Raw genomic sequence first — 25,236 nt, forward strand, 5'->3', positions numbered from 1 at the left:
AATTGGTAATTGAAAAGTCCGAAATGAATAGGATCGTCAGAATTGACGTAACTCGATCTCTCGATGAGAAATGTCAATAGCAGTTTTTTTGGGGATTTTTCTTTTTTTATTTTATTTATAATTCAGTTAGCTTCTCGTTATATCTCAAAGTAGGCAGACGGAACTTAGTGTTAGGACACTCCATTTCCCACTTTACCGAGACATTACTTTTTATTTTTAAAAAGGCGAAGTAAACATTAGCATACCTTTACTGAAGGATTCTGGAGAAATATAATATAACATAAAAATTACTCAAACGACTCGCTGAATCGAATAAAAAACAATAATTTAGCATTTGAATTACAATCAGGAAATAAACTTTAATACATCTAACCACGATGCATAAAGAGATCGACGTCATGTCAATAAAATTCATAAAAATATTCAGTCAATAAGTGTTAGGAGCAAAGCGGATATGTTCGTACAAAAAATATAAATATTCAATGTATCCTTTCCTGTAAAGTGTTATTCTTAAAGTGTTATTTAACACTTAGAAAAATAATGTTTCATTATATTTTTTTAAAAACGTATTATATATATTTGTCTTGCTCTAAGTATGGATATATATTTTTTTTATTTTTCTGCTCAGGCATGGCAAAGCACAGTGCTTTGCCATGCCTGAGTTCAAAAGTCCAAAAGTTCAAAAAGTCTCAAATTCAGGCTGAATGCCAAGAACCGAGGTGTTTTGGCAATAGGTCCTCTCTACCTAACCTGCTATATGCGAGTTAAAACGTAGAACTAAAACAATCCCATGATTTAATAAATAGACTATCTCCGTAAATATAATACTACTTAATCACAAAAAAATGAATAAACACATTTTGATGTAGTTGGCAGTTAAATAATAACAGTTTTGTTACTAAGCCATTGACAGACGAAACTACTGTATTCAAAAAACTTAATTTGGAATGTAGGTAAATTAAAAAATGTAGAGAAAGACTAAGACAGATTACCTCTATTCCTCAGGAAATGGGAAAAAAATGGGACTTTCCGGACAAGGACGAACACTAATATAACTTAATGACTGCATTTTAAAAGCATTCAATATCAATCAACATTTTAAGCACAGATTTTTAACCAAGCTTAACTAAAAACTTAATTTACACCAAATACAAATATCTGATAATGAAAACCACGCACCAATCAATAACCATCAAATATTTTATTACTTCATAGTTATTTTTATAATCTACATCTCCAAAAACATGTTCACATGAATCACGTTCAATGTGAAAGTATTATACATTTATTTAAATTTATATGAAACTTGAGTCATACAAAAATAGTTTTTCTTATGTCTTAAAATATATACACTAGCGGAGAAATTATCTATTTTTTTATATACAAAGCTTCAAAATTTTAAATAAAATATCTTAAAACTAAGAAAAAATCGTAAATACATAATTTAACTTGTTTTTTCCCCATTAAAGAAATACAAATATTTTGGAAACAATGTAAGAATTTTGAACGTAGCGGGATTTGAACCCGCGCCTCCAGTTAATACAAGTAACCTGTAACCGCAAGTTTAAGAATTTCTTTTACTTTGTACTATACTATATTTCTTTACTTTCTTAAAATGAGTACTTACTTTGTTCAGCAGACGCCAGTTTGATAGTTTCAGCCTGACCTGGTATCTTCTTGGAACTCCACAGGACTCTTACTATTTGATGATACGCAACCGTCATCAGGAGAAGAGGTATCCTGAAAAAACGTATGAATTCTTTTAGGTTAAGATCAACAAAAAAGGAATGCCATACTTAATTACTTTTCTTTGGCAGTCTTTGATCTAGATATTTTTTTTTAATCACGAAGTATCCCACATACTTCAAGGTTGACAGAGGCAACCTAGTCCTAATAATGTTAAGACATTCCGGACACATTATTTCCGCCACCGCTCTGGACCGGAAACCAGTGGTGGCGCAGAGGCACTAACGTGTGACTATAAACGCGACATGTTGTAAGTTCGATTCCCACTATTTTTTCGTTGTGGTGCCGAGCCAAAACGCGACATTGAGTTCCGCCACTCAACTCGCAATACCTCAAGAATACGGTAAAAATGATGAACGGAGTGTCTTGATATTAGGTTCCCTATCCTGCTATGTACGGGATACAGCGTGAACGTCTGGAGTGACGTATTAAAAAAAATGATTACACGCAAACATTTACTGTCAACGCTGCGCCACTATGCCACAACGTACTATTTTTAAATTGTCACTAAGATATATTCAGGAATTAAGGTCTTCTCAGATGTTAGAAGAGGATCCTTACAGCATCAGATTAACAAAAAATGAATCCACATAATTGCTTTTCTTTGGCATTCCTTGATCCATGTTAATTTGGACCATTAAGGAAATTAAGGATTTCCGTGTGTTTGACAAATGGTTTGACTTTATAAGATGTATATTTTTTTTTATCTTTACGTCGTATCCGAAACATAGCGTGACACAGGAATCCTGGGAACATAGTGTTTAAACACTCCGTTCCATTAAGACAATGTATGCTGTTTACAATTTTTTAAATATAACTAGCTTTTGTATTTTTTTGGTTAACCCATATTTTTGTTGCATTGTGTACTTACGTATAAATTATAACGACTTTTATAATATGCCATACAAGATCACTTGTCGACGACCACGTGGCTGTACATTGGACGAGGTATTCCAGTCCAAATCTGAGTGGTACCATTTTGACTGTCGTCAAAACTACTAGCTCTGGAGCATCTGTAATTAAAAGGGCAACATTAATATTCTTAATTAAGTTCAGAAAAGTGAGGTATGGATATCGCGACTAGACGTCCGTTTTGAGCGAGACCCGGTATCCAATACATGGCACCGGTACGTACAAATGTCCTGTATTTCGAGACGGCACGTAATTTTGGTCGGTCGAATCACGTTTCGCCGCGATTATTACAGTACTCTTTTGTTAAATGAAAACTGAAAGGAATATTCTTCAAAAAAACTAAATATCGCGTACAGGTAAAAAAAATATGACTTTATCAGTAAGTAAGTAATAATTAGCAAACATAGTAAAATTTGAGTATGTGTATAGGGAAACCCAATTCGACCGAATCATTTTTTGATATGATAATCTGTTCCATTAAAATTATCTACAAATATTAATGTTGTATAATTTTGTATTTTGGTATCTGCATTTAGATATTTAATAAAAATAGAGATATATAATAATTAAGACTGCATGCGAAGGTAAACGCGACGTTTGTTGGTTCGAATCCTAATTGGGAATTGAAATATTTAATATTTTAAAATCCAGTCTGAAAGAATCTATTGATAAGACATTCCATTCTCTTCTTTCCGCCCATCTTTCGAGAAAAAGCGTATTGAGTGGCAGAACTTAACGCCGCGTTTTGCCTACCAGTACGAGAAAACGTTCTTTGCGAAATTCAACGGTACCCCTTCTCTACGTTACCAGAACAAGAAAACGAAAACATTAAATAATTCATTTCTCCGAGTAAGAGTCGAACCCACAACCGTCGCGTGTACAATTACAAGCTTGTGCCATGACAGCCTGGTCTATACAAATATATGAATTATTTCAATTTGTATAACAATAGTCATTACTTAAAATCAATAATCAATAAAAAGTCATTCAGTCATTACTTAAGGCAAGTTCACAAGAAAGATAGAAACATAAAATCTATTTAAAGCTGAAGAATGAAAGCTTTAGGCAATCGTTCTTGAAATAACATTGCGATTTCTTAAGAAGTCCCACAAACACGTGGGTGTTTCTAACTGAATACTTTAAGATACAGTCATGTATAGAAACACTATTACTCATTTAAATAATTGAGGTATAAATTAAAAGAGTTTGTTTAGCTACCTTTGATACTTAGCTTAGTTAGCCAAGATATTTTACTTTTATAATAAAGAAAAATATATATAGTAAAGAAAAAGAAATATTTTTATGCGCTTAATACTCTAAACTCACAGAAAAAGACCAACCGACAAACAAACATAAATTTTAAAAAATCTTGGAGTCATAATTTCACAATCGACATTTTACGCTTATAGTCAGGCACTACCCATATAACTTCCCACAAAAGACTAAATGACTTACTGAACAGTAGCGACACAGCCCAAATGACGAATATAGCGGTCTTCGCCCGGTTGATCGTCGACTTAAACTTGAGAGGGAAGCAGATTGCGTACCAGCGGTCCACTGATATAAATGTGAGAGTCAGCACCGACACCGTCACCGATACCGACTGTAACAAAACATAAAAATGTATGTAAATATTGTTCTTTTTAGCAGTGGGAACCTAGAAAACTTAATAAAAGCCGAATTCTAGAAGCATTGCGTGTTGAGTGCCAGAGCTCAGTGCCGCCATATGCGATAAGAAATTGTACAAAACATCTTTATATCTTTGATAGTTTCAGTCTTTTTAGCAGTCTTAAAGCGATCTTTAGCTATAAAAAATTCTTAACATTTGAATTAATTTAGAAGACGTTGACAATTTTAATAAAAATACATAAAATTGAATTTATAAAATCTAAAGAATAACCTTTGAAGTTACCAATTTCACTGAGATAATGAATTTCTAGTTGTCTTTTTGCTTGTTCTGCTTAATACTTTTCTATGATAACAAAGTTGGACATTAAGTAGAACTTTTGTAGTTTAACCCTGTATACGGGATATAGCAAGTATGTTAAAACGTGTTAATACTGTGAAAGTGGCGGGACTCAACGCCGCGATTTGTCTTGTTACTGCAGCGAGGAAATAAAAATAGTGTATCTCGCCTCCGGCCTCCAGCCAGCCTCTACTTTAAGAATGTTGTTAAAGACTACTCTATCACAAATATTTATAAAATAATATATATATACAGAAAAATACTTTTGTTTCTAAATTTATTTCTTATAAGATTTCCAAGAAGCGCAGTACCAATAAATTCTCCAACTTTTTATTTATTATCTACTAGAATAAGTAAATTTAAATTCATATTAGTTATGAGAATATTCTATTTCAAATAAACAACTTAAGAAATTTCGTTCAATAACGTAATAATAATTCATTGTATATAATATGCAAAATAACTTGGATACCATTGTATATTTATAATAATATTATGATATAAAGCGCGACCGCGATATTATCGTGAATTTCATAAATATAACGAAACGTAACATTAGTTTAACGCTTTATCCCGCATATATCAGAGTAAGCAGAGTAAATTTAATGTTAACACTCTCTATTCTGTGAGCGTTGAGCATTGCGTTCTAAATATTAAGTAGCGGACTCAAAGCAGTTCTTGATTCTTCTCTGAGTGGGGATCAACTAAAAATGAGACCTACGTGTTTACAGACAGAGGCTTTATCAATGTGCCACGATGGCCTATATAGGACGAAAGTATTAATATTTTCTTACAAAAAAATCCATTGACGAAGTATTTGAAATAAGTCTTTTATATTGAAACTGGGTCTATAGTATGTACACAAAAATGCCTGGAAGTGTACAAATATAGCTAAAAGCAACCATAAGAAATTCAATCTAATCCAATTTCTTAGAAAATAAAACTATTTTTAGTACTCAATTTAATCATAAAACTAATATTATATTGTTTATTATTGAGAACAATATATTTAATATTTCAGCCACAAAGGCTGCATGCGTGTCTTTAAGAAATATCTTTTATTATTATTTGATTAATATCGAGTAAGCACTAGATATTCAACATTGTAAAGATAATTGTTCGAACATGATTCTTACATTTTTTTGTTACTGGTCGACTAAGATTTGAGAGATTGTGTGGCAAGTTGTGGAACTTAACACCGAGCCTTGTCTACGAGACCAGCGGAATGACAGTCATAGTGATTCACCAAGTTTTAATCGACTCTACAACGATTAAATGTACGTTACTCTACTGAACTCACCGCATCAAGATTTAAAAATAATTCTTCGTAAGGCTTCGAAGCAATTAAGACGATAAGTAGTTGATAAATAAAAATCGTTAACGGCGTCCTTTTGATCCAATATTTTTATGAAGTCGCCCCTTCATTTCACTCTTCAAACTTTATTTTATAATTTTAATTAAGAAAATATTATTTAACATTTATTTATATATTTTAATTGATACCGAAAATTTAATTTTTAAGGATTCCTGGCGAAAGGGTAAATCGAGACCCTATGACTAAGATTCCGCTGTCCGTCTGACACCAGACTCTTAAACACGTTTTAAGTAGTAGTTGTACGTAGTTGACACTTGAATTTTTTTCAGATTATGTATTTCTATTTTCGCTATAATAATAAATACTGAAAAGAGGATAAATAAATATTTAAGGAAGCTCCCATATAACAAATGTGATTTCTTTGCTTGTTTTTATACATAATGTTACGGAACCCTTCGATTGCGAGCCCTACTCGGCCATGGCCAGTTTCATTTGCAAACGACTATTACAACGTAGCCATCTTATTTAATATGAAAAATATTTGAAACATAATTAGGCTATTGTGGTGGAGTAGAAACTTATCAGGTTGTACACGATAGTCGTTCGTAGGTTCGAATCTTTCGTTCGAACAACACACAAACACACGTATATTGCGTGTATATATTAGTGACCGAGCTCAACATCGTTCCTTATCTTGCAAAACAAGGGACATAAAAGTAAGTAATTCCCTTAGTCGCTATGAATTATTTTAATTTTGAATCGAACTCAACCATTAGGTTTACAGACGCTATATCAAGGCGCCCGCAAGAAATATTTATTAGGAATATATATAAAGGAAATATTATATATTTAATTAAATCATTTTTTCCATGTAAACTCTAGGGATATCAAAATTTAAGACGAAAATGTAATCAATAGAAACATATAATTATATTTCTAATTTATTTCCTGAAATATATAATTATAAAATTCTCTAAAATTGACTTCAAACGTTCATTCACATAATAACAACGATCTTTAAATAGCTAAGCGCCTCCTATAATTATTATTTTCATTCATTATTAGTCATTTATTATGAAAAAAATTGTAGAATTTGTCCGTATTCGGGGCATTGCGTATTGAATGACGGAACTTAACGCTGCGTTTTTTCACCCTGAGTGCGCATCAAATTAAAATTATTTTTAGTAGTTTTTTCGTGCGTTTAGTGTAGTCAGTTAGAAATAAATAGTTTCTGAGATTGGTGCATTCACCCATGCAATCTGTTCAACCTTATAATATTACTTTAAATTCAAATCTTTTTACAATCATTTTTGAATCGAATGAACATTAAGCTTCCACCGACTCGGAAGTTAATGCTTTTAAGAATAACTAACAAGAAACTCAGTAGTTATAATATTACAGTTTCATTATATTAGCATTCATTTTACACATAAAAACCATTTATTTTCGTAATTAAATAATGTTTTGGGAATCCTTTTTGTCTCCTTTTGGCCCAAAACTTACGTTACAATTAGATGAATCAGTTGATGTACCAGAATAATATAGACGATTACAGACGACTTCATACGTGTTCCTTCACTATAAGAAGATCTCTCTATTACAAATGGTTTATTAGAGTGAGTCTCATTTGTATATGAAGTGTTATTATCGTGTTGCCTCACCCACTACGAATAGACTACGATAGAAATTCTGATATGTGTCAAACATTATATTCCAAGATCCCAGGGCCCCCAGACCTACGTCATTTTACACAATTTTAGTTTGAGGACTTAGTGCAATATGTAGTTTATGCGTACTCACAAACTCGAAAGTGGAACCCTTTGCCAGCGCCAAATAAATGTAGATCTCTTTCTGAAGGGATGATTAAGCCATCGGATTGATCTGGGTACTTATAAGGGGTCTTGAAATAGTCCGTAAACAATATATGTAATATTAAAGCTCACTAGTATAACGTAGTTTGCCCCAATTTTAAACAATCTTTAAGATGGAGTAAAGGCCCACGTAAAGGATCTGGTAATAAAAAATATTCTTTTTATACATTATTCTTAAAAATATATATAAATACGAGCGTTTAAGTTTATCTCTTAAAGGGCCTCACTCTCAAGTTATTAAGTACTCATATGGTATTAACTACATGTTAGACTATTGATACTCAAAATTTCAGCTTTGCTAAAATGACGTAGGTTTGGTGGCCCTGTGATCTCAGTCTATTAATGCATGTTCTGTTTACATTTGTATGAACTCTGAACTTTGAGTAGTGTCTGTTTGTAAGCGTGCGGAAATTGCATCCGAGGAGTGTACTGTTCACATACAAACTAAAGAGCTACTCGTAGTTGTATGGGAAATGACCTGTTCTCCTGATTTTGTATGGGAATGATTACTTTTAGAGACTTGTGGTAATGTATTCACACAGGTTGATGTGACACTCATTTTTATGTCTGAAAAACTTTTTCAATTAGTGCCACGAGGTTCATATGGAGCACTCGATGTATGAACTAAGAGTACCGTAGTGTCGTAGTCTATTCGTAGCATTATAGTAACTTATCTTAGACACTGGTAGTTGAACAGTCTGGATGCTAGAGCAAACTTGTAGCAGTTTTGATCCGAATCTAGGGGAAATTTGTATTTTTTTAAAAATATTTCCCTAATGTCATCTCTATAAAATGAAGAATTTTTCTACTTGATCCAACAAACTATTTCGATATCAGAAATAAGCTTCACATCCGAAATGAGACGAACCTAGTACTATCTCGCAAGTAATTTTATACTCCAATGCGCTATGATAACCTCTTACGGATAATAAACCTTTGAAGTAAACAACGATCTTTCAGTTGACTTTAGAATTATTACTTAAAAGAGAACGCGTCCATTAGTCGCTGCGTTGAAAGCAATCTTTATTCCGTAGCTCTTTGACTAATGTACTTAATGCTCCTTTTATAAATAAGAGGATTTTTTAACATTGATTTTAATAAATATATTTTCGTCATTGTTTAAAATTTATTTGGCATTTGTATGACATTTAATAGAAAGTGTATCATTTTATTGAGAAAATTGAGACTAAGATCCTGGATTTGAAAAAAAATCAGCTTCACACCGTATCCTGGTTCCTTCTGCCTACTCTGCTGTGTGCGGTACACAACGTAATATTATTATAAAAAATTTATTATTTTATAAAATAATAATTATTATTTATTTTAAAAAATAATAATAATTCATTATGAAGAAAAAAAATGAGGTTTTAAAATTAAAATTGGGTCGTACTTTTATTTACTTTCAATTAATAATATAAGGATACAATAAATACATACAGTAGAATAATTAGGCTTGTGATTTACATTTTAATTAAGAATCACAATTTAAGTTTAAACTGCGACAAGCGCTTACTTTGCAAGAAAATAGTATTTTTTGTGTGTTTTTCACAGTGTTATTTTCTTTTAAGGATTCAACTTCATAAAAAGTGCAAAGTGCAACATTCTAAAAAAGCATTACATCTCTTATACTAGAGGCCGTTGTGGCGCAGTAGCATAGTATCTGATTAACGCCGATGGTCATGGATTCGATTTCCACTCGGAGTGAATTATTTTCATTTTCTCGCCGTGGTAACTAGACAAAGCGCGCCGTTAAATCTCGAAAATTGGGAAAGGAGTGTCTTAAAACTAGGTTCCCGCTGTCTATCCCGTCATATGCGGGATACAGCGTGATGCTAAAAAACTCATGTGTTGTTCACAAGCAAGCCACTATGGAAGCATACGCTATGACTATAGGAAATATGACCACATACCTGGAAGTACAGCAATATCTTGCACAAAGCGTCTCCTAAAAACCATGTTTCCGTTACATCCCATAAAACTGTCGCCGGCAAACAGAACAACAATACCATAAAATCAGCCACTGCTAAATTTACTAAGAAATAATTTGTTACAGTCCTCATAGTGTGATTTCTGTACACAGCTACGCACACTAGTATATTACCGACCAATCCGATGACGAAGACCGCTGTGTGCGTGCCTATAAGGACCCATTCGTACGTTTGTGGGTATATGTAGTCATTTAACATTGCTATATAGTCTTCTCTGGTCATGTTACAAAATTCTGGATCTCCAATACATTCTGTTATGTTCTCTTTCATTTTATCTTCTTTTTGTTGTTTTTCATTAGTATTTTCCATTTCTTCTTTTATAGTTCTCCTGTTTCTTATATGATTTAATAAATCGATGTGTTTTTCATTTGTTATTATATATTTTTCAATCCCCTCTTCTTTAACAGCGTTAGTGTATATTATATTTAATGACAGACATATTGCGATGAAAATTAGTTTCAGCATATTTAAAGTTGTGTTCAAATCATTTTCACTCTGTAACAAAAGATAAACATTCATTAATGTAAGTAAAATTTTATGCAGGATGGAATCGTCTGCGCTCCTTTTACGGGAGCAGTATATAAAATAAAATATTTCAAACCATTTTTTTTTAATTTTTGGCAAAATTTCTTGTTTTTTTATTACTGTGCTTGTATAGGACAGTTAAAACTGTGCTTTCATTTAAGGTGGCGATGACAAAAACACTGTATACGAATGATTTCATAAAATGATTTCATACTTTTGTAATTTAGGACTATGTTTATGTCCATAGCCGTCGCCAGGTTCAGATTATATAGACCTTGGAGTATACATCACAGCAGGAATTGAGCATATTGAAGATATCTTAGAAGTCGCTTCCATTTTTTTTATTTTATCTCGTAAGAAAGCCTAATATCATCCTTCGTCAAAACTTATGGCACGTGTCAAAACGGGCTACAATGTTTACATCTTATTAAAATAGTGTTTATTTTTGAGTAGGTACTAATAATATATTAAAAATGGAGAAACAAAATAAAAGAGTAAAAAGCAGCTTATCGTTTTTTCCTATATAATATGATGAGGAGAGGGAACTTAGTTTTAACCCTACAAGGCTATTTTTTTTCAACGATAAAAATATTTATATGACATAAATTGTGGTAATTAGTTAGGAAAAAGTGATTTAAAAAATAAAATCTAATATTTTACAATACACCATAAAAAAACATATAGAAAGCTTATTTTTAAAAATGTATTTTGATAAATATTTTATTTTTCTTCAAATGACACTTTTTAACAAGATATTACTATACAATTAATATACTGTGTCTGTTTTTTCTACGCTGAGTCTCCTTAGGTCACATTATTTCACCCAATCAATCTTCATGAGCGTTATTTAAGTTGACGTTGATTAAGTAATTACCGAAACTAAACTATTAATCCATACCCATATTATAAATTCTACGCAGTCAGGGCCAAACCGCTAATTTAATTGTCATAAAATATTCTTAAATTCCTATACTTGAGGGTCTCGGGATGAACATAGGATACTTTTATATAGTAATATATAATAGGATATATTAAAATATTTATTAATTTGACGTGCAATTTATTCCGCCATGTTTATAACAAACGTCGCTAAGCGACCGTTACTAAACAACAATTTGCAAGTTTGTTGTTAGAAAACGTCGCCCAAAATGAGCTTGATTAACGCATCTCTCTATTGAAAACTGAAAATAATTTCATAAATATATTTAATAACTATTCATATAGTTCAAGCGGGCGTAGCCGCGCTCGGGTCCACTAGTATTATATATATATATACTCTCAACAGTCTCACCCTGCCTTCACCCTGTCTTCAGATATTTTCAAAAATCACAAATATGCAAATAATTTTGGCTAGCTCGAACTTTGATTTTTTATCTAATATAAGGCAAATATAACCCTGTCCATAGCACATTTTAAAGTCGTTCGACTTTAAACTAGTGGAGATTGATGGATTTCAAGCAAATGAGCATTTTTTTTAAATTTTAAACGTTTAATTTTGCTTTTAACATATTTTTTTTTATCTCCCATGAACTCAGTTGATCTTCGAGAACATTATATCGGTAAACTGGTGGAAGGTCCCCCAAAAAGTGTGAGGATCCCTCGAAGGGCATGTATAAATAAATACCTAATTAAAATTTACATAATATATATCTATATACTGTTTTAAATTATAAATGATACATTGCGATAGAGGTGTTTTTGCTAAAACAAATACTTATAAACAAAAAGCTTCTATTGTAAAATCGGATATTGAAAGAAAATGTTAACAATTAAAAATGTTTCTTTTCAGTGACATTGTTTCACAAATCACTGAATACGTCATTTTTAAATAATCATTCATCGTGATATTTATTAAAATAGGGTGAAATTGGATGTTGAGTGGCAGAGTATAAAAGAAAATAAAAATTATTTACATATAATTATTTATTTGTGCTAGGATTGAACCAACAACCACCGCTTATAGGGTCAGACACTTCCCCACTGCACCACGAACCACGATGAAAATTATAACTTCTAAGCTCTTGTACGATCATAATATAATTAAATTTCTCCTCTCCATTCATGGCATTAAGTGGAAGCAGAAAATAAAATCAATATATTACACTGGAAGTACTCGTACGTGAAAAAAGATTAATAAAAAGTATGTTATAAAAAGCAGATTAACGCTTTTTCCAGCATAACAGGGCACGAAGGCACAGAAACCTAAAGGAACGGAGTCTTAGAAATGAAGTGTTCTACATACAGTTTTTTCGAGACATTCGCGTGTTAAATGATGGAGCTCAACGCTGTACTTTGTTAGCACAGCGAAAAAAATGAAAGTTTACTCCAACTGGGAATCGAATCGACAAACGTTGTGCTTATAGTCAGACGCTATGACGCTATGCCACAACGGCCTCACATTCTATATTACATCCTTTGAAACCGTAAATTCTCGCAAAAACCCCCACAAACTAAATATGGCAGATGTCAATTCCGGCTGTGATATATAAAATATTTTTTGTTTGTAATTTTTACAAATAAATATAATAAGAACGTTGTGGATGGAAAACCACAAGTTACTCGATAGTATTAGAAAAGATTCAATGTGACATTCTCTTTTCTATTTACTATGTACAATTCACATAAGCTTTTACTGTATTATAACGCATATATAATAAATTGGTTTTACGCTTCAGTGTGTTTTTCCTTTTATTTAAAGGTTAGGGGGAAATTACAGGAAGTACGAGAAATGGTAGGTACAGTGGTACATCGAAACGATTAATGTGATGAAAATGAATTAATAAACATTTCTTCCTTAGGATTCAAAGGTGCAGGCTTGTGAGTGTCTTTTCAGGTTGAGAACCGCGGAGAAATGCGGAAAAATAACTTGCTTAACCCCCCCTCTTTGGCCTCTTTTTTCTTGCACAACAAGGTAAACAAAGACGGCCTTGACATAGTGTTACACTCCATTCCTAGCTCTCCGCCCAATATCCAAGACTTTAATATACGACTACTCATAGTATATAACAGGTAGATACAGCCTGTACATAACTGACCTAATAAAATAAATAGTGATTTATATAGGTAAGATTATTCTGATAGTCTAATTACATTCGGTGATATAAATATTAAAGACATTTACTGTTCCACTGACTTTTATTTTGTAATAAATTACGCATTTGCTACTGCGTATAAAAATTATAGAGCTTTTCTAATACATGTTTTTTTTTCCTTTTTGGAATGAAATTTGGAATGGATGGTCTTGACACACGGTTCTCTCAGCCTATCCTGCTAAAAAAAATCATCTACTCTAAAATTTTTATACTCCTTTTGTCCAATATTTAGGAATACTTATGTAGAGCAAATTTAATATAGTCAAAACAGACAATCATCCCACTAATATCATAAATATGAAAGGCTGTGAGGAGTGGATATTTATTCCATTATCCCCCAAGAATTACTGTATGGATTAAGATGAAACTTTACATTTATATAGCCTATACATCAGAATAACACTTAGGCATCTCTATCTCTATCTCTGTAAATCACTTCTCCATTCATACTCTTGTCGAGAATCACGTATTACTTTATATTTGACGTGGCTTTAATCTCACATTTATGTTTTTGATGGGTTATACTTAAACTTCCGAGACCAAACTTCTATCATCGACAAGGTAAATAAAATTAATAAGTTTGTATTTCACATATATATGTTATTTTTCTCATAGTGGCTACCATTTGTTTGATTACTGCTGAGTATTGTTTACATTGATTATTTGCTTGAAATAGGGTCCGGTTTGGTAAGAAAATATGGTGGTGGTAATTAGTTCGATATCCATAATGCGTTAGCTTTATATTAACTATTCTATAGACAAGAATACATTTTATCATTTTTATAAATAAAGTACCTATTGGAACAACCGACATCTAAAGAGGCTGTCGTGGCTCAGGGGCGACGTTTAAAAGTTCAGGAGAACATTGAGAACGGAGTGTCTTAACACTATATTCCTTTTGCTTACCCTGCTGTGTGCAGGATACATCGTGAAGGTGATTTGATTTAATTTTCAATATCTGAAAACGAGTGAGACTCACTCCGCAGTCCATTTAACACTTATGCACCACCTCGATGCAGGGTTAAAAAAGTAATTAGTTACCTATATAATATATGAAAACTTATATTTAATAAGAGAAGTTTCTCCTAAAGTCGACCCAATTTATCAATATTTAAATATTGCCTTAAACAAATTTCAACTTTTCATATGATAACATGACTATTGGAATTTCAGTACCTACTTAAGAACAAAGAACAACAAAATATACATACAACAATTTGATAATAAGCTTTTAATAATGTCGAAGATTATTTAGACCAGTCATGGCGCAAGGGCACAAGCGTGTGTTAGGCTTATAGAATTAATGATAATTAAATAATAAATAATACATATATGATTGTTATCATAAATAATGTTTGTAATTGACATTTGACACTTGTCATTGATTTGGCGTTTAAAATATCCATCTATGATTTGGTAGTTAAGTAATGGATTACTATAGAATTATGATTATATTTAATAGATTTATAAAGTAAATGGTAATTAAATAATAAATAATACATATATGATAATTACAATAAATAATATTTTATAATTGATAATGGACACTTGTCTAGGATTTGTAGTTTGATACATCTGCCTATGATTTGCTGGCTGGTGATATAAAACAATGGAGTTACGATAATATTTGACTTATAGGATTATTGAAAATGTATTATATATCCTCGGCGATCTTTATTATAAATGTTACAAGATTTATCATTATTATAATGTTCAGTGAATCAACTATTATTGTAATTGCAAATGTGGTACGTATAGTACAGGTAAGTTATATGTATTTATCAGTATAAATAGTTTATGAATTAGCCCAGTAGCTGGAGCAGTGAAAGGCGAGTGTTGTTATAACGTAAAGGGATCCCTTAAGCCTACAATTGTGGTTACAAGTCCACGGCACTGCTCCAAGCTTCAGATCATTTAAAAGGTAGATAACATTACTTACAGCTACCAACCGCTTCTGATGTTTGATCGATACGACAATCCTATAATTCATTCAGACAATTATTGTATTTTATCTCTATTTATATTATCTACTATCATGATTCTAACATCAGAAGTGGGATCAGCTCACTCTCACTCCCACTTTCAAGAGAAATAATATCCTGACACTCTTCAAAGTTTTAATGTTTTGTAATTGTGTAATATGTAAATTACAATGAAATCATAATAAAAGGAAGATAATAAAAAAGGAGTTAGATTGCCTTTGTTTGTGGCTAAATTGTCTGGCTCTATGTTTAAAGTTAAATAGTCAAATCATATTCGAGGTGATGGGAACAATCATACAACAACAATTTACTAATATTAATTGATAATTCAATAATAAAAAAAGGTAAGTAATGTGTGATAGATTCTGCATTAAGTGGTACAGGAAAAGATTATTAGTTACAGTTTGAAGTATACATGTTAACAATTATAATAATCTTATATTATTTTTATTGTTTAAAATGGCATCTTACAAAAGCAATGTTAAAACTATATCTGAAGTATTATATAGTTTTATTATAACTCATTATGAAGAAAGACATTATAAGAGTTTTAATTAACTTAATACCAGATTTATATGATATTTTAATGAATAGAAATGATGAAATACTAATATTGAAATAGTGAAAGATTTAAAAATATATATATATATTTTTATTTATTGGAAATTATTTAGAATTTGCATCAATATAATTTCAATTTAGAAAAATTGTTACAACTTAGCATTATATTTGTTTAAAATCAGAAACATTAAGAATGGTGAATTACAAGTAAAAATAAGAATAAATTTCCCTTTTCAAAGTGAATATTATTAATATTATATTTGAATTATTTGATTGGTGACAGTTAATTTCCATAAAGTTTAATTAATATTGATTTTATACATTTTTAATCTGAAAATATTACCAAAATATATAGTAGGTTCACTGTACTATTAGGTTACTTAGTTATTATTTATTATTACAATAAAACATTATGACAAAGTAAATTATGTTATGTCTTACAAAAAGGTTTAATCAGTTAGTTTGTGTATAGTATTTCAGCGGTCTTGTTATATAAGAATACTGATAAAAATTATATAAGTATATAAACTTTTTAAATTATGACTTGTTAGGATGTTTGTCAGTTATTTGGAATTTCTGTAGTGACAAACTTAGATTATATTATTTATTCATTTATATATAATTCCACAAGGAATAATAAAAGTTTCAATACTAATTGCGGAATTTAATTAAAAGACATGTTACATATGCCTCAGTTTCATCAATGATTTGTTAACTTTTTGGAGGCAATTTATTGAAGTTAGTAACTTATCTTTATTTCTTGTTTCTATGTCTGCTACTAATATTACTATACAATATGAATATATTGTTATTGAATATATTGTTGGACAAATAAAATATTTTGTTTATTTATTCTGGAAAGATAACAGTATAGTAAGTATATTAGATCAGAAATCCAAGCTCTTCTTATTGAAGATTAATTAACAAATTGAGTAATTTTAAAGTTTTCTTATCAAACAGAATTAAAAATGTTTTATTTTATTAAATATTTACTTCTGGTAATTTTATTAAATAAATTGCTTACGAGATATCTAATAGACATTTAAATATAATTAATAATTTTGGCCTTTATTTACAATGAATTTGTCATGAATTTTAAATAATGTTTTTTGTCAATAGTGTTTCGTTTGACATGTGTTAGGTTTATTTATTTAAATGATGCTGCTTCAGTTAACCTCTCCATGTCTAGTAATATTAAACCAATAAAACGTTTTATAGGGTTCAGCAAGGGACTTTCGTAAGTCACGATTTTGTTTTGCGAACTGTCAGATTGAGTATATTAATGAAAATGAACCGAAAATCTTATTTTAGTAGTAGAGCTTTGAGAGAGGTGTGGTTAAAGACATGTAATGGTAACTTGATGAAAAATGGTAAATAGAACAAACATATCAATTGTTTAGCCGGAATATCTAAGCATGGGCATATAGCATTACTTTCATGACTTAAGTACCATATGTAATGAACCGTCAGGTTAGCCGAACGGATAGTGAGAAATTAGGCTTTTTCATTTTAAATACAACAGTCGTTAAATTCACAGGACATTCGTCTTGGAAGCTCGGAGCTTTGGAGCTTGTTCATTTGTATATTCTGATGGTCAGACCAAATAAGTTACTTTTATGTCATATTGGTACAATATATGAAGTAAATGAATTTATCCATTTATTATATACAAATCAATATGTTCATTGATTACTATAAATGAATTGAGATGAGAATGACATATTGTTTAGAGGTATTAAAATAATAAAAGTTATGCAATTGGAAATAAAATGGATCTATACAGTGTTGCTAGTACGATTTAACGGAATTTATAAAATATATAAAGTTCATGAATCTATTCGAAATACAAATTAAAGTGTCATTACTATTGAGTATAATGATATGTTCTGGAAAATGTGTAGTTGAAATATTGCTGTTGAAAATGCCATATATAAAATGTTATATAAAAAATATTACATTTAAAGATTACACCATTGAACTGAATTTTTATTAAATATATTTTTATATTTTGTGTTATTTATATATTATATTTCATATATTATGTTATTCATATATTATATATCTTCTTCTTCTTCTTAATGTGCGTCTCCAACTAGTGAAGGTTGACTTCGCATACTTAGTCCTGTCCCTAGCCAAATGAATCAAATCAAGTCCATTCCTTAATGTTCCTTAGCCATGACTTACTTCTACCGCCGGTTTTCATATACATTGGTATTGGTTATATATACATTGGATGGTTTGGCCACGTTACGCGCCGGTCTAAGAACTATATCAATTCCTGGAGTGAGACCTTCCGGACGCCCAAGGAAGGTTGGATGTCGTGATGCAGGACATGAGAGCCAATGATCTAACCATCGAGGACGCAAAAGACTGTGCAAGGTGGAGTAGGTCGAGTAGGAGGGCAGACCCTGGCAATAACCGGGATTAGTGCCAGGAGGAAGAAGAAGATATTATACATTATATGTTTTCATATAATATATAAATATTTTATTTATCCACTGGTCGATCACATACTTGGCATCAGCTGGTCGCACTAGCAGCGGGTGATTGCAGTTGATGTGTCTATTTATGTGACTTATGTATTATAAATATTTTATTTATCCACTGGTCGATCACATACTTGGCATCAGCTGGTTGCACTGGCAGCGGGTGAATGCAGTTGATGTGTCTATTTATGTGACTTATGTATTATAAATATTTTATCTATCCGCTGGTCGATCACATACTTGGCATCAGCTGGTTGCACTGGCAGCGGGTGAATGCAGTTGATGTGTCTATTTATGTGACTTATGTATTATAAATATTTTATCTATCCGCTGGTCGATCACATACTTGGCATCGGCTGGTCGCACTGGCAGCGGGTGATTGCAGTTGATGTGTCTATTTATGTGACTTATGTATTATATATTTTATCTATCCGCTGGGCGGTCGCATATTTGGCATCAGTCGGTCGCACTGGCAGCGGGTGATTGCGGTTGATGTGTCTATGTATGTGGCTCATGACTCTGACATATTTATATTATTGTAAGGTCTATACAAGTGGATTTGATGATAAAATGTTGAGATGTACCTATAACTTCGGGGACGAAGTTGTGTCAGTTTGGCCGTGTTAGGCTTATAGAATTAATGATAATTAAATAATAAATAATACATATATGATTGTTATCATAAATAATGTTTGTAATTGACATTTGACACTTGTCATTGATTTGGCGTTTAAAATATCCATCTATGATTTGGTAGTTAAGTAATGGATTACTATAGAATTATGATTATATTTAATAGATTTATAAAGTAAATGGTAATTAAATAATAAATAATACATATATGATAATTACAATAAATAATATTTTATAATTGATAATGGACACTTGTCTAGGATTTGTAGTTTGATACATCTGCCTATGATTTGCTGGCTGGTGATATAAAACAATGGAGTTACGATAATATTTGACTTATAGGATTATTGAAAATGTATTATATATCCTCGGCGATCTTTATTATAAATGTTACAAGATTTATCATTATTATAATGTTCAGTGAATCAACTATTATTGTAATTGCAAATGTGGTACGTATAGTACAGGTAAGTTATATGTATTTATCAGTATAAATAGTTTATGAATTAGCCCAGTAGCTGGAGCAGTGAAAGGCGAGTGTTGTTATAACGTAAAGGGATCCCTTAAGCCTACAATTGTGGTTACAAGTCCACGGCACTGCTCCAAGCTTCAGATCATTTAAAAGGTAGATAACATTACTTACAGCTACCAACCGCTTCTGATGTTTGATCGATACGACAATCCTATAATTCATTCAGACAATTATTGTATTTTATCTCTATTTATATTATCTACTATCATGATTCTAACACGTGCAACTGTAAGCTTGACAGGTTATGGGTTCGATGTCCACGGGAAACAATGAAATTTTTATGAGAGTTTAAGTGAAAGATAGAAGAAATTATGGAGCAACAGGCTGCTGTTATCTCGATTATCACGCGAGATTTGGATTAGCGGATTAACGAGGAAAACCACATTTTCCGTGCGCGCATGCCGACCTCCTACCTATGAAATAAATAAACATGTTTCTAGTGAATATGACATTTTTTCAGCGCGCAAAATCAAATAAAATTTCGAAAGATTAAGTGGATGACAGCCTACATAACCATGTTAAAATAATCAGTCAATTTTTCATATATACAGCTTAATAAATAAATAATCGTAAGCGGGCGAAGCCGCAAAGGAACTGAGATTGGGTAATAAATTGTGCGCGACATTTCTTCAAATCCCCTTTTATCTTAAAAGAAATTTCTTTCGCACTTTTTTTTCGGATACGTGACAAACTTGGCCATTGTGAGTTGAGATTTCAATCAATTGAATTGATTACATCATATAATCCTATTGGCCCCGACATTGAGGAACTTTACGTTAGAAATATATATATCGGGCTCACGAACTAGGAACAGCTTTTGCAAATAAAAATAAAGTAATTATAAAAGTTTATGTTAGATTATACATTTTTACACGTGTTTTTAAATTATATACTGTACATGTTTATACTTTACAATAAGGCTATGGAATTAAATAAAGCTTAACTCAATTCTATAGTCTTATTATATTGCCTGCACTTTTAACTGTCTTATAAATAAGAAGGTTAACAGTTTACCATATCTGGTTTGACTTGGCTAAAATAAAGTATGATGATCAATTTGCTTCGTAAGTTCATAAGTGTATGCAAAATTTTTCAACAAATATATATACACCTAGTATATTGGTTGTTTTTCCTTGAAAACTAAAACTTATATAGGAATTATCATTTTTGATTTGAATTAGTTAAATTTCCCAATTTCACATGTTTAATAAGGAAATAATTTTCCTAAAACCTAATATAAATTGTAAAAAGGAAGTAATTTCGTTCACTCAGGCGACACTAGTGACGAGGGTGGGACTTACAACGCACTTTGAACGAACAATGGCCAACGAAAGGACTTCTAAATGACGTTAATGGAATATTGAGATCGAATTTTTGTTCTTCCTTTCAAGTGCCAGTAAAAAAATTAGTTTTAGCGTATGAAAACTAGAGTTATTGAATTCTGAGTTAAATTACAACGAAAATAAACTTTTATCTACAGATACAGCCTGGTTACAAGCGGACACACGGACGGACAGCAGAGCCTTTGAACAGGTTCCTGTTACACCCTTTAGGTGTCCTATAAAATACATAACTTTAATTAAAATAAAATAAAAAAATCAGCTGCTCACAGATGGCTAGGCAGAGGAAACGTGATGTTAAGACACTCCGTTATCCATGGAACTATTTTAATTAAGTTTTCTCAAAGTTTTGTAAGTCTTTAGAACATAAAACCTTTTAGGCAACTTTCACTCTCAAGAAAGGATATTTCCTTTGAAAAGAACCTTTGAAAATTTGCAATTAAATAATTTGATATTTTAGGTTTATAGTGGGGAAAAAGTATTTTGTCACAGATAGCTAAATGGAGTGTTTTGTCACTCGATCGTATCTTTACCTATCCTATTTTTTGCAGGAAACAGCGTGAAGCTATAAAAGAGAACACTGACTTTCACTGTAACCAAAGCCTTACAAAACAATATGAAAGTAATACATAAAACCTAACAGAACGTTATAGTGTCAAGGTAGAATTTTATACTAATATTATTGACTGAGCTTTACAACTTAATGGGCTTTTAGGATATGTGTTGCTTATAAATAATTATGACCTCATTTCGTATATTATTTTATACTCTCGTCTCCGATCAATCGAATTTGAGGTTCATGTACAATGGTGGAACCCAACGCTGCGATCATAGCGTTAACAGTCAGACGCTGTCCTCTTCCAACACGACGGTCCCAAAATATAAATAATATTTATTACGCTGTTTTTAAAGACATCTCAAGAAGCTTGAGTAAAAATAAGGCTCACCGCTACAAAATAACATACAATTTTCTATAGAAACCGTACATTAGATAACAATTAAAGATCTCATTTATTCGTATTTACCCCCTATTATTTAATTTGTCTCCTCCAGGCATCCGTCTACGTGACTCAAGTAAAGTAAATACGACAATTTAGACTCATCAGGTGCATTCAGACGTACAGTTGTAGCGAATTCAATTCTGTATTACAGAGGCCGTCATGGCACAGCTCGTAACTGTAAACGTAACGATTTTGGGTTTGATTCACATTTGGGGGAAAGAATATTTAATATTATTTATTTAGAAAACGCATAAAAATGTATTGTACTCGCGCCTTTTGGAAACCGTCCAAGCGCTCGTCAGTTTTGAAGGCATTGTGAGTTAAGTAGTGGACCTCAACGCCACGCTTTGTTTTCTTAACAGACTGACGAAATTAAATAATTCATTTCCCCAAATAGAAATTGAACCCACAACCGTCGCGTTTTACCGTTAAACACTAAACCACTGCGCCATGAGTGTCTCAACATTGCTGGATAGGCAAATGTTTATAATAAAATCTTGCTTAACCCTAGAGAGATAACCATATTGCATTTTACACTAAAGATAACCATACGTCGATTCAACGTGCGAATGTTTGAGTGAGCATATTTTGGATTATGTAAATCCTAGGTTTATGAATATGATATTATATCTTAACGTATGTAATTGTGTTGTGAATAAATAAAAAACATTAGAGTTTATTTATATTTTTATTAGAAAAAATAAAAAAAGAACAAAAGGAGGTACTTTTTACTTTATAAAACTTAAACATTTAGGAATCTCCCCGTCAGTTTTATAATTTGAGATATAAACTTTTTAAAATCATTTTTTTATAAACTATATAATATTAAAAACCTACATAAATATATATTTTTATTAATTTTTGTCTCAAAGACACTTAGGACAGGCGCTGGACTTGTGCTCTCCACAAATGGGATTTTTACAGTTGCCGCACATAGTATCTGTCATCCGTCTAATTTTTGATGGACAAAAGGCACAATATTTTCTTTTCTTTAGCTCAGTTACACCTTCGAGTTCTGTGGGAGGTGGCTTTTACATCAGGGTTTTCAATCTTCAGCTGGATTTCTGCGTTGGTCCATTTTTTTATCTCCTCCACAATGTCATCAATAATAAATGTACTGAAACATTCTAAAGGCTCATAAGGGCATTTATTCGTCCGAGTGGGACCCTTTGATGTCCGTATAATATTAGCAGATGATATTCTTCCACTTGTTCTGCCTTTAGTGGCTGTCCAACGATGATCGTTTTGCCTCGAAGAGTTTGACGCTGTGGCATGACAATCGGCATACTTGCCGAAGCACTTTCAGGAGTTTCAGGGTTATTTTCAGACACATCTTCAGTATGCAATGTGTTTACTACTGGTGGACCACTCACCTCATAGTCTACAGCATCACTCTGTACTTCATTTTTTAATAAATTGTCTTCAGTTCCACTGTCCGACCCCTGAATCTCTGCATCGCTCGTTTCATGCAACAACCGACTGATTTTTGCATCGTTTATACGATTATGTGACGATATGATGTTTTTTTGTCGTGAGCTGTAACAAGTAATCAAAAAAGTACATTTATTCTGAAAAAAGTCGCAATAACACATTTTCCTAAAAATCTAAAAACTAACACTAAAGATAACCATACGTCATTTCGACGTAAGGTAGGTAAATATTGATGAAAGTATTGCACTTACCGGAGGGATAAGGGTGTGTCCTGCAAGCTCCGACGGCCAAATGAGTTGACAGGAACGGCCAGTTTAGTGACGCGAAAAACAGACGAGTTATATCAATTTTTCAAAATCGATTACGTCGATTCGACGTAGGTTATCTATCTAGGGTTAATACATTGTCGGTTACTTAGGTAAACTAAATTTATTAGTTTGTTATCTTAATTTACAGGTTTAGGTATTTAGATTAAACCTACACTTGAAATTGAGCCTGAATAAGTTTAATTGGAATGAATTGTTTCTTTGGCTTAGCCGCCATTTTATAAGTAGTATAATGGTCTCTTATTTTATTTATATATAGACTTGTCTACTGTAAATAAATAAAATATATAATTAATTACTTAGATTCTCCCTGCCTACCCTGCCTACTTCTAAAACAGGACGAAAGATATATTCTTTTGTTTGTTTGTAGCTTCACGCTATATCCAGCACAACATAGGCAGAGGGAGAAGTGTTAAAACTCTCTGTTTCCTACTTTGCGCTGAATTTTCGGGACACTGCGTTTTGGGTGCAGAACTCACAACCAGGCTTTACTTGTTATCATAGGGATGAAATGAATATAATGAATATAAATTTAAATAAATATTTTATTTCCTCAAATGGGGATCGAACCCACAGCCAATCGGGTACAGTAACACTTTATGACCCTGCGCCCTGACTGGCCTCAAGAAGAAATTGTATATACAATGAAAAAAAAACCGTTGCAACACGTTGTATTTAAAAATACCCTCGATCTATTTACAATACTGTTCTGACTCAGGGCGTTTTAAATCAGTCGTATTTTGACATAATTATGGGTTGCGATACTTTTTCTTTAGTGTTTACTTCGTAATAGATGTTTGTGTAGTTTATCGCCGAAAATCCAACAAATATGATTAATAGCGCAACTTGTTATTTTTGTATAGAATAAATAGCTTTATTAGAAGACGTTCGAAAGAATGTAATAATTTTTAGCTTACACTTATTTATGCCTAGGTCAGTTTAGTCCCGGCTTTAGAAATAGAAGTTTTTTAATAACAGAGTGTGTAAACAGCAGGTTCAAAAAAGATAAAGATGAAGATTTACCTCTTTTATAGATATAATTAAAAGATTTCCATCTCGTACGAGAGTCACTCTCCGTATGTATGACATAACGATTAAACGAAAATAATTTTATCATAATCATCATTCCCTGAAATAGAAATCGTACCCACAACCTTGGCGCTGTCATTTAAATGCTGTTCCACTGAACTACGACGGAATAGCGTCTGTACACTAATTACCTTTACAAAAACAGAAAATGACTAAATTAAAAAACAAACACGCGTAAATAGCCTTCGAGCTTTTAGCAAACATTAAATTTTGTTTAACCGATCCCGTGAAAAAGCGCCATACGTCATACACATACGTAGTTACGTCACTAATCATAATATTATTATTGACAGATACAAAACACGTTTGAAAATTAATTATTCTGTTTGATTTATTGAGATATCTTTTAAATTTTTTTCTACGCATATCTTCATATCTACGCTTTTTTTCTACATTAAATTTCATTTATATTTTTTTTTGTTATTGTTTTGCACTTTTGT

At 31.7% G+C, this 25,236-nt stretch overlaps 1 protein-coding gene and 1 long non-coding RNA gene across 2 annotated transcripts in view; both read right to left on the reverse strand.

Moving 5' to 3' along the window:
• LOC146533357 (orexin/Hypocretin receptor type 1-like) overlaps positions 1-25,236 on the reverse strand; it is a 39,114-nt gene that overhangs the window by 4,349 nt on the left and 9,529 nt on the right. Inside the window, exons 2-5 of the mRNA XM_085194958.1 lie at positions 9,721-10,293; positions 4,114-4,261; positions 2,618-2,759; positions 1,628-1,740 (exon numbers count right to left, since the gene is read on the reverse strand). Coding sequence (XP_085051084.1) covers positions 1,628-1,740; positions 2,618-2,759; positions 4,114-4,261; positions 9,721-10,263 — 946 coding nt within the window. The 5' untranslated portion in view covers positions 10,264-10,293. The remainder of the gene's footprint in view (positions 1-1,627; positions 1,741-2,617; positions 2,760-4,113; positions 4,262-9,720; positions 10,294-25,236) is intronic.
• On the reverse strand, positions 22,625-23,779 carry LOC146533358 (uncharacterized). Its single transcript, XR_014878583.1, has 2 exons — positions 23,633-23,779; positions 22,625-23,486 (listed from the first exon to the last, which is right to left on the reverse strand). It is a non-coding gene; the product is annotated as an uncharacterized LOC146533358 (long non-coding RNA).

The sequence above is a fragment of the Heliconius melpomene genome, chromosome 12 (assembly GCF_056956725.1).
Source record: "Heliconius melpomene rosina isolate 202511_hmr_F chromosome 12, ASM5695672v1, whole genome shotgun sequence".
NCBI classification, from domain to species: domain Eukaryota; kingdom Metazoa; phylum Arthropoda; class Insecta; order Lepidoptera; family Nymphalidae; genus Heliconius; species Heliconius melpomene.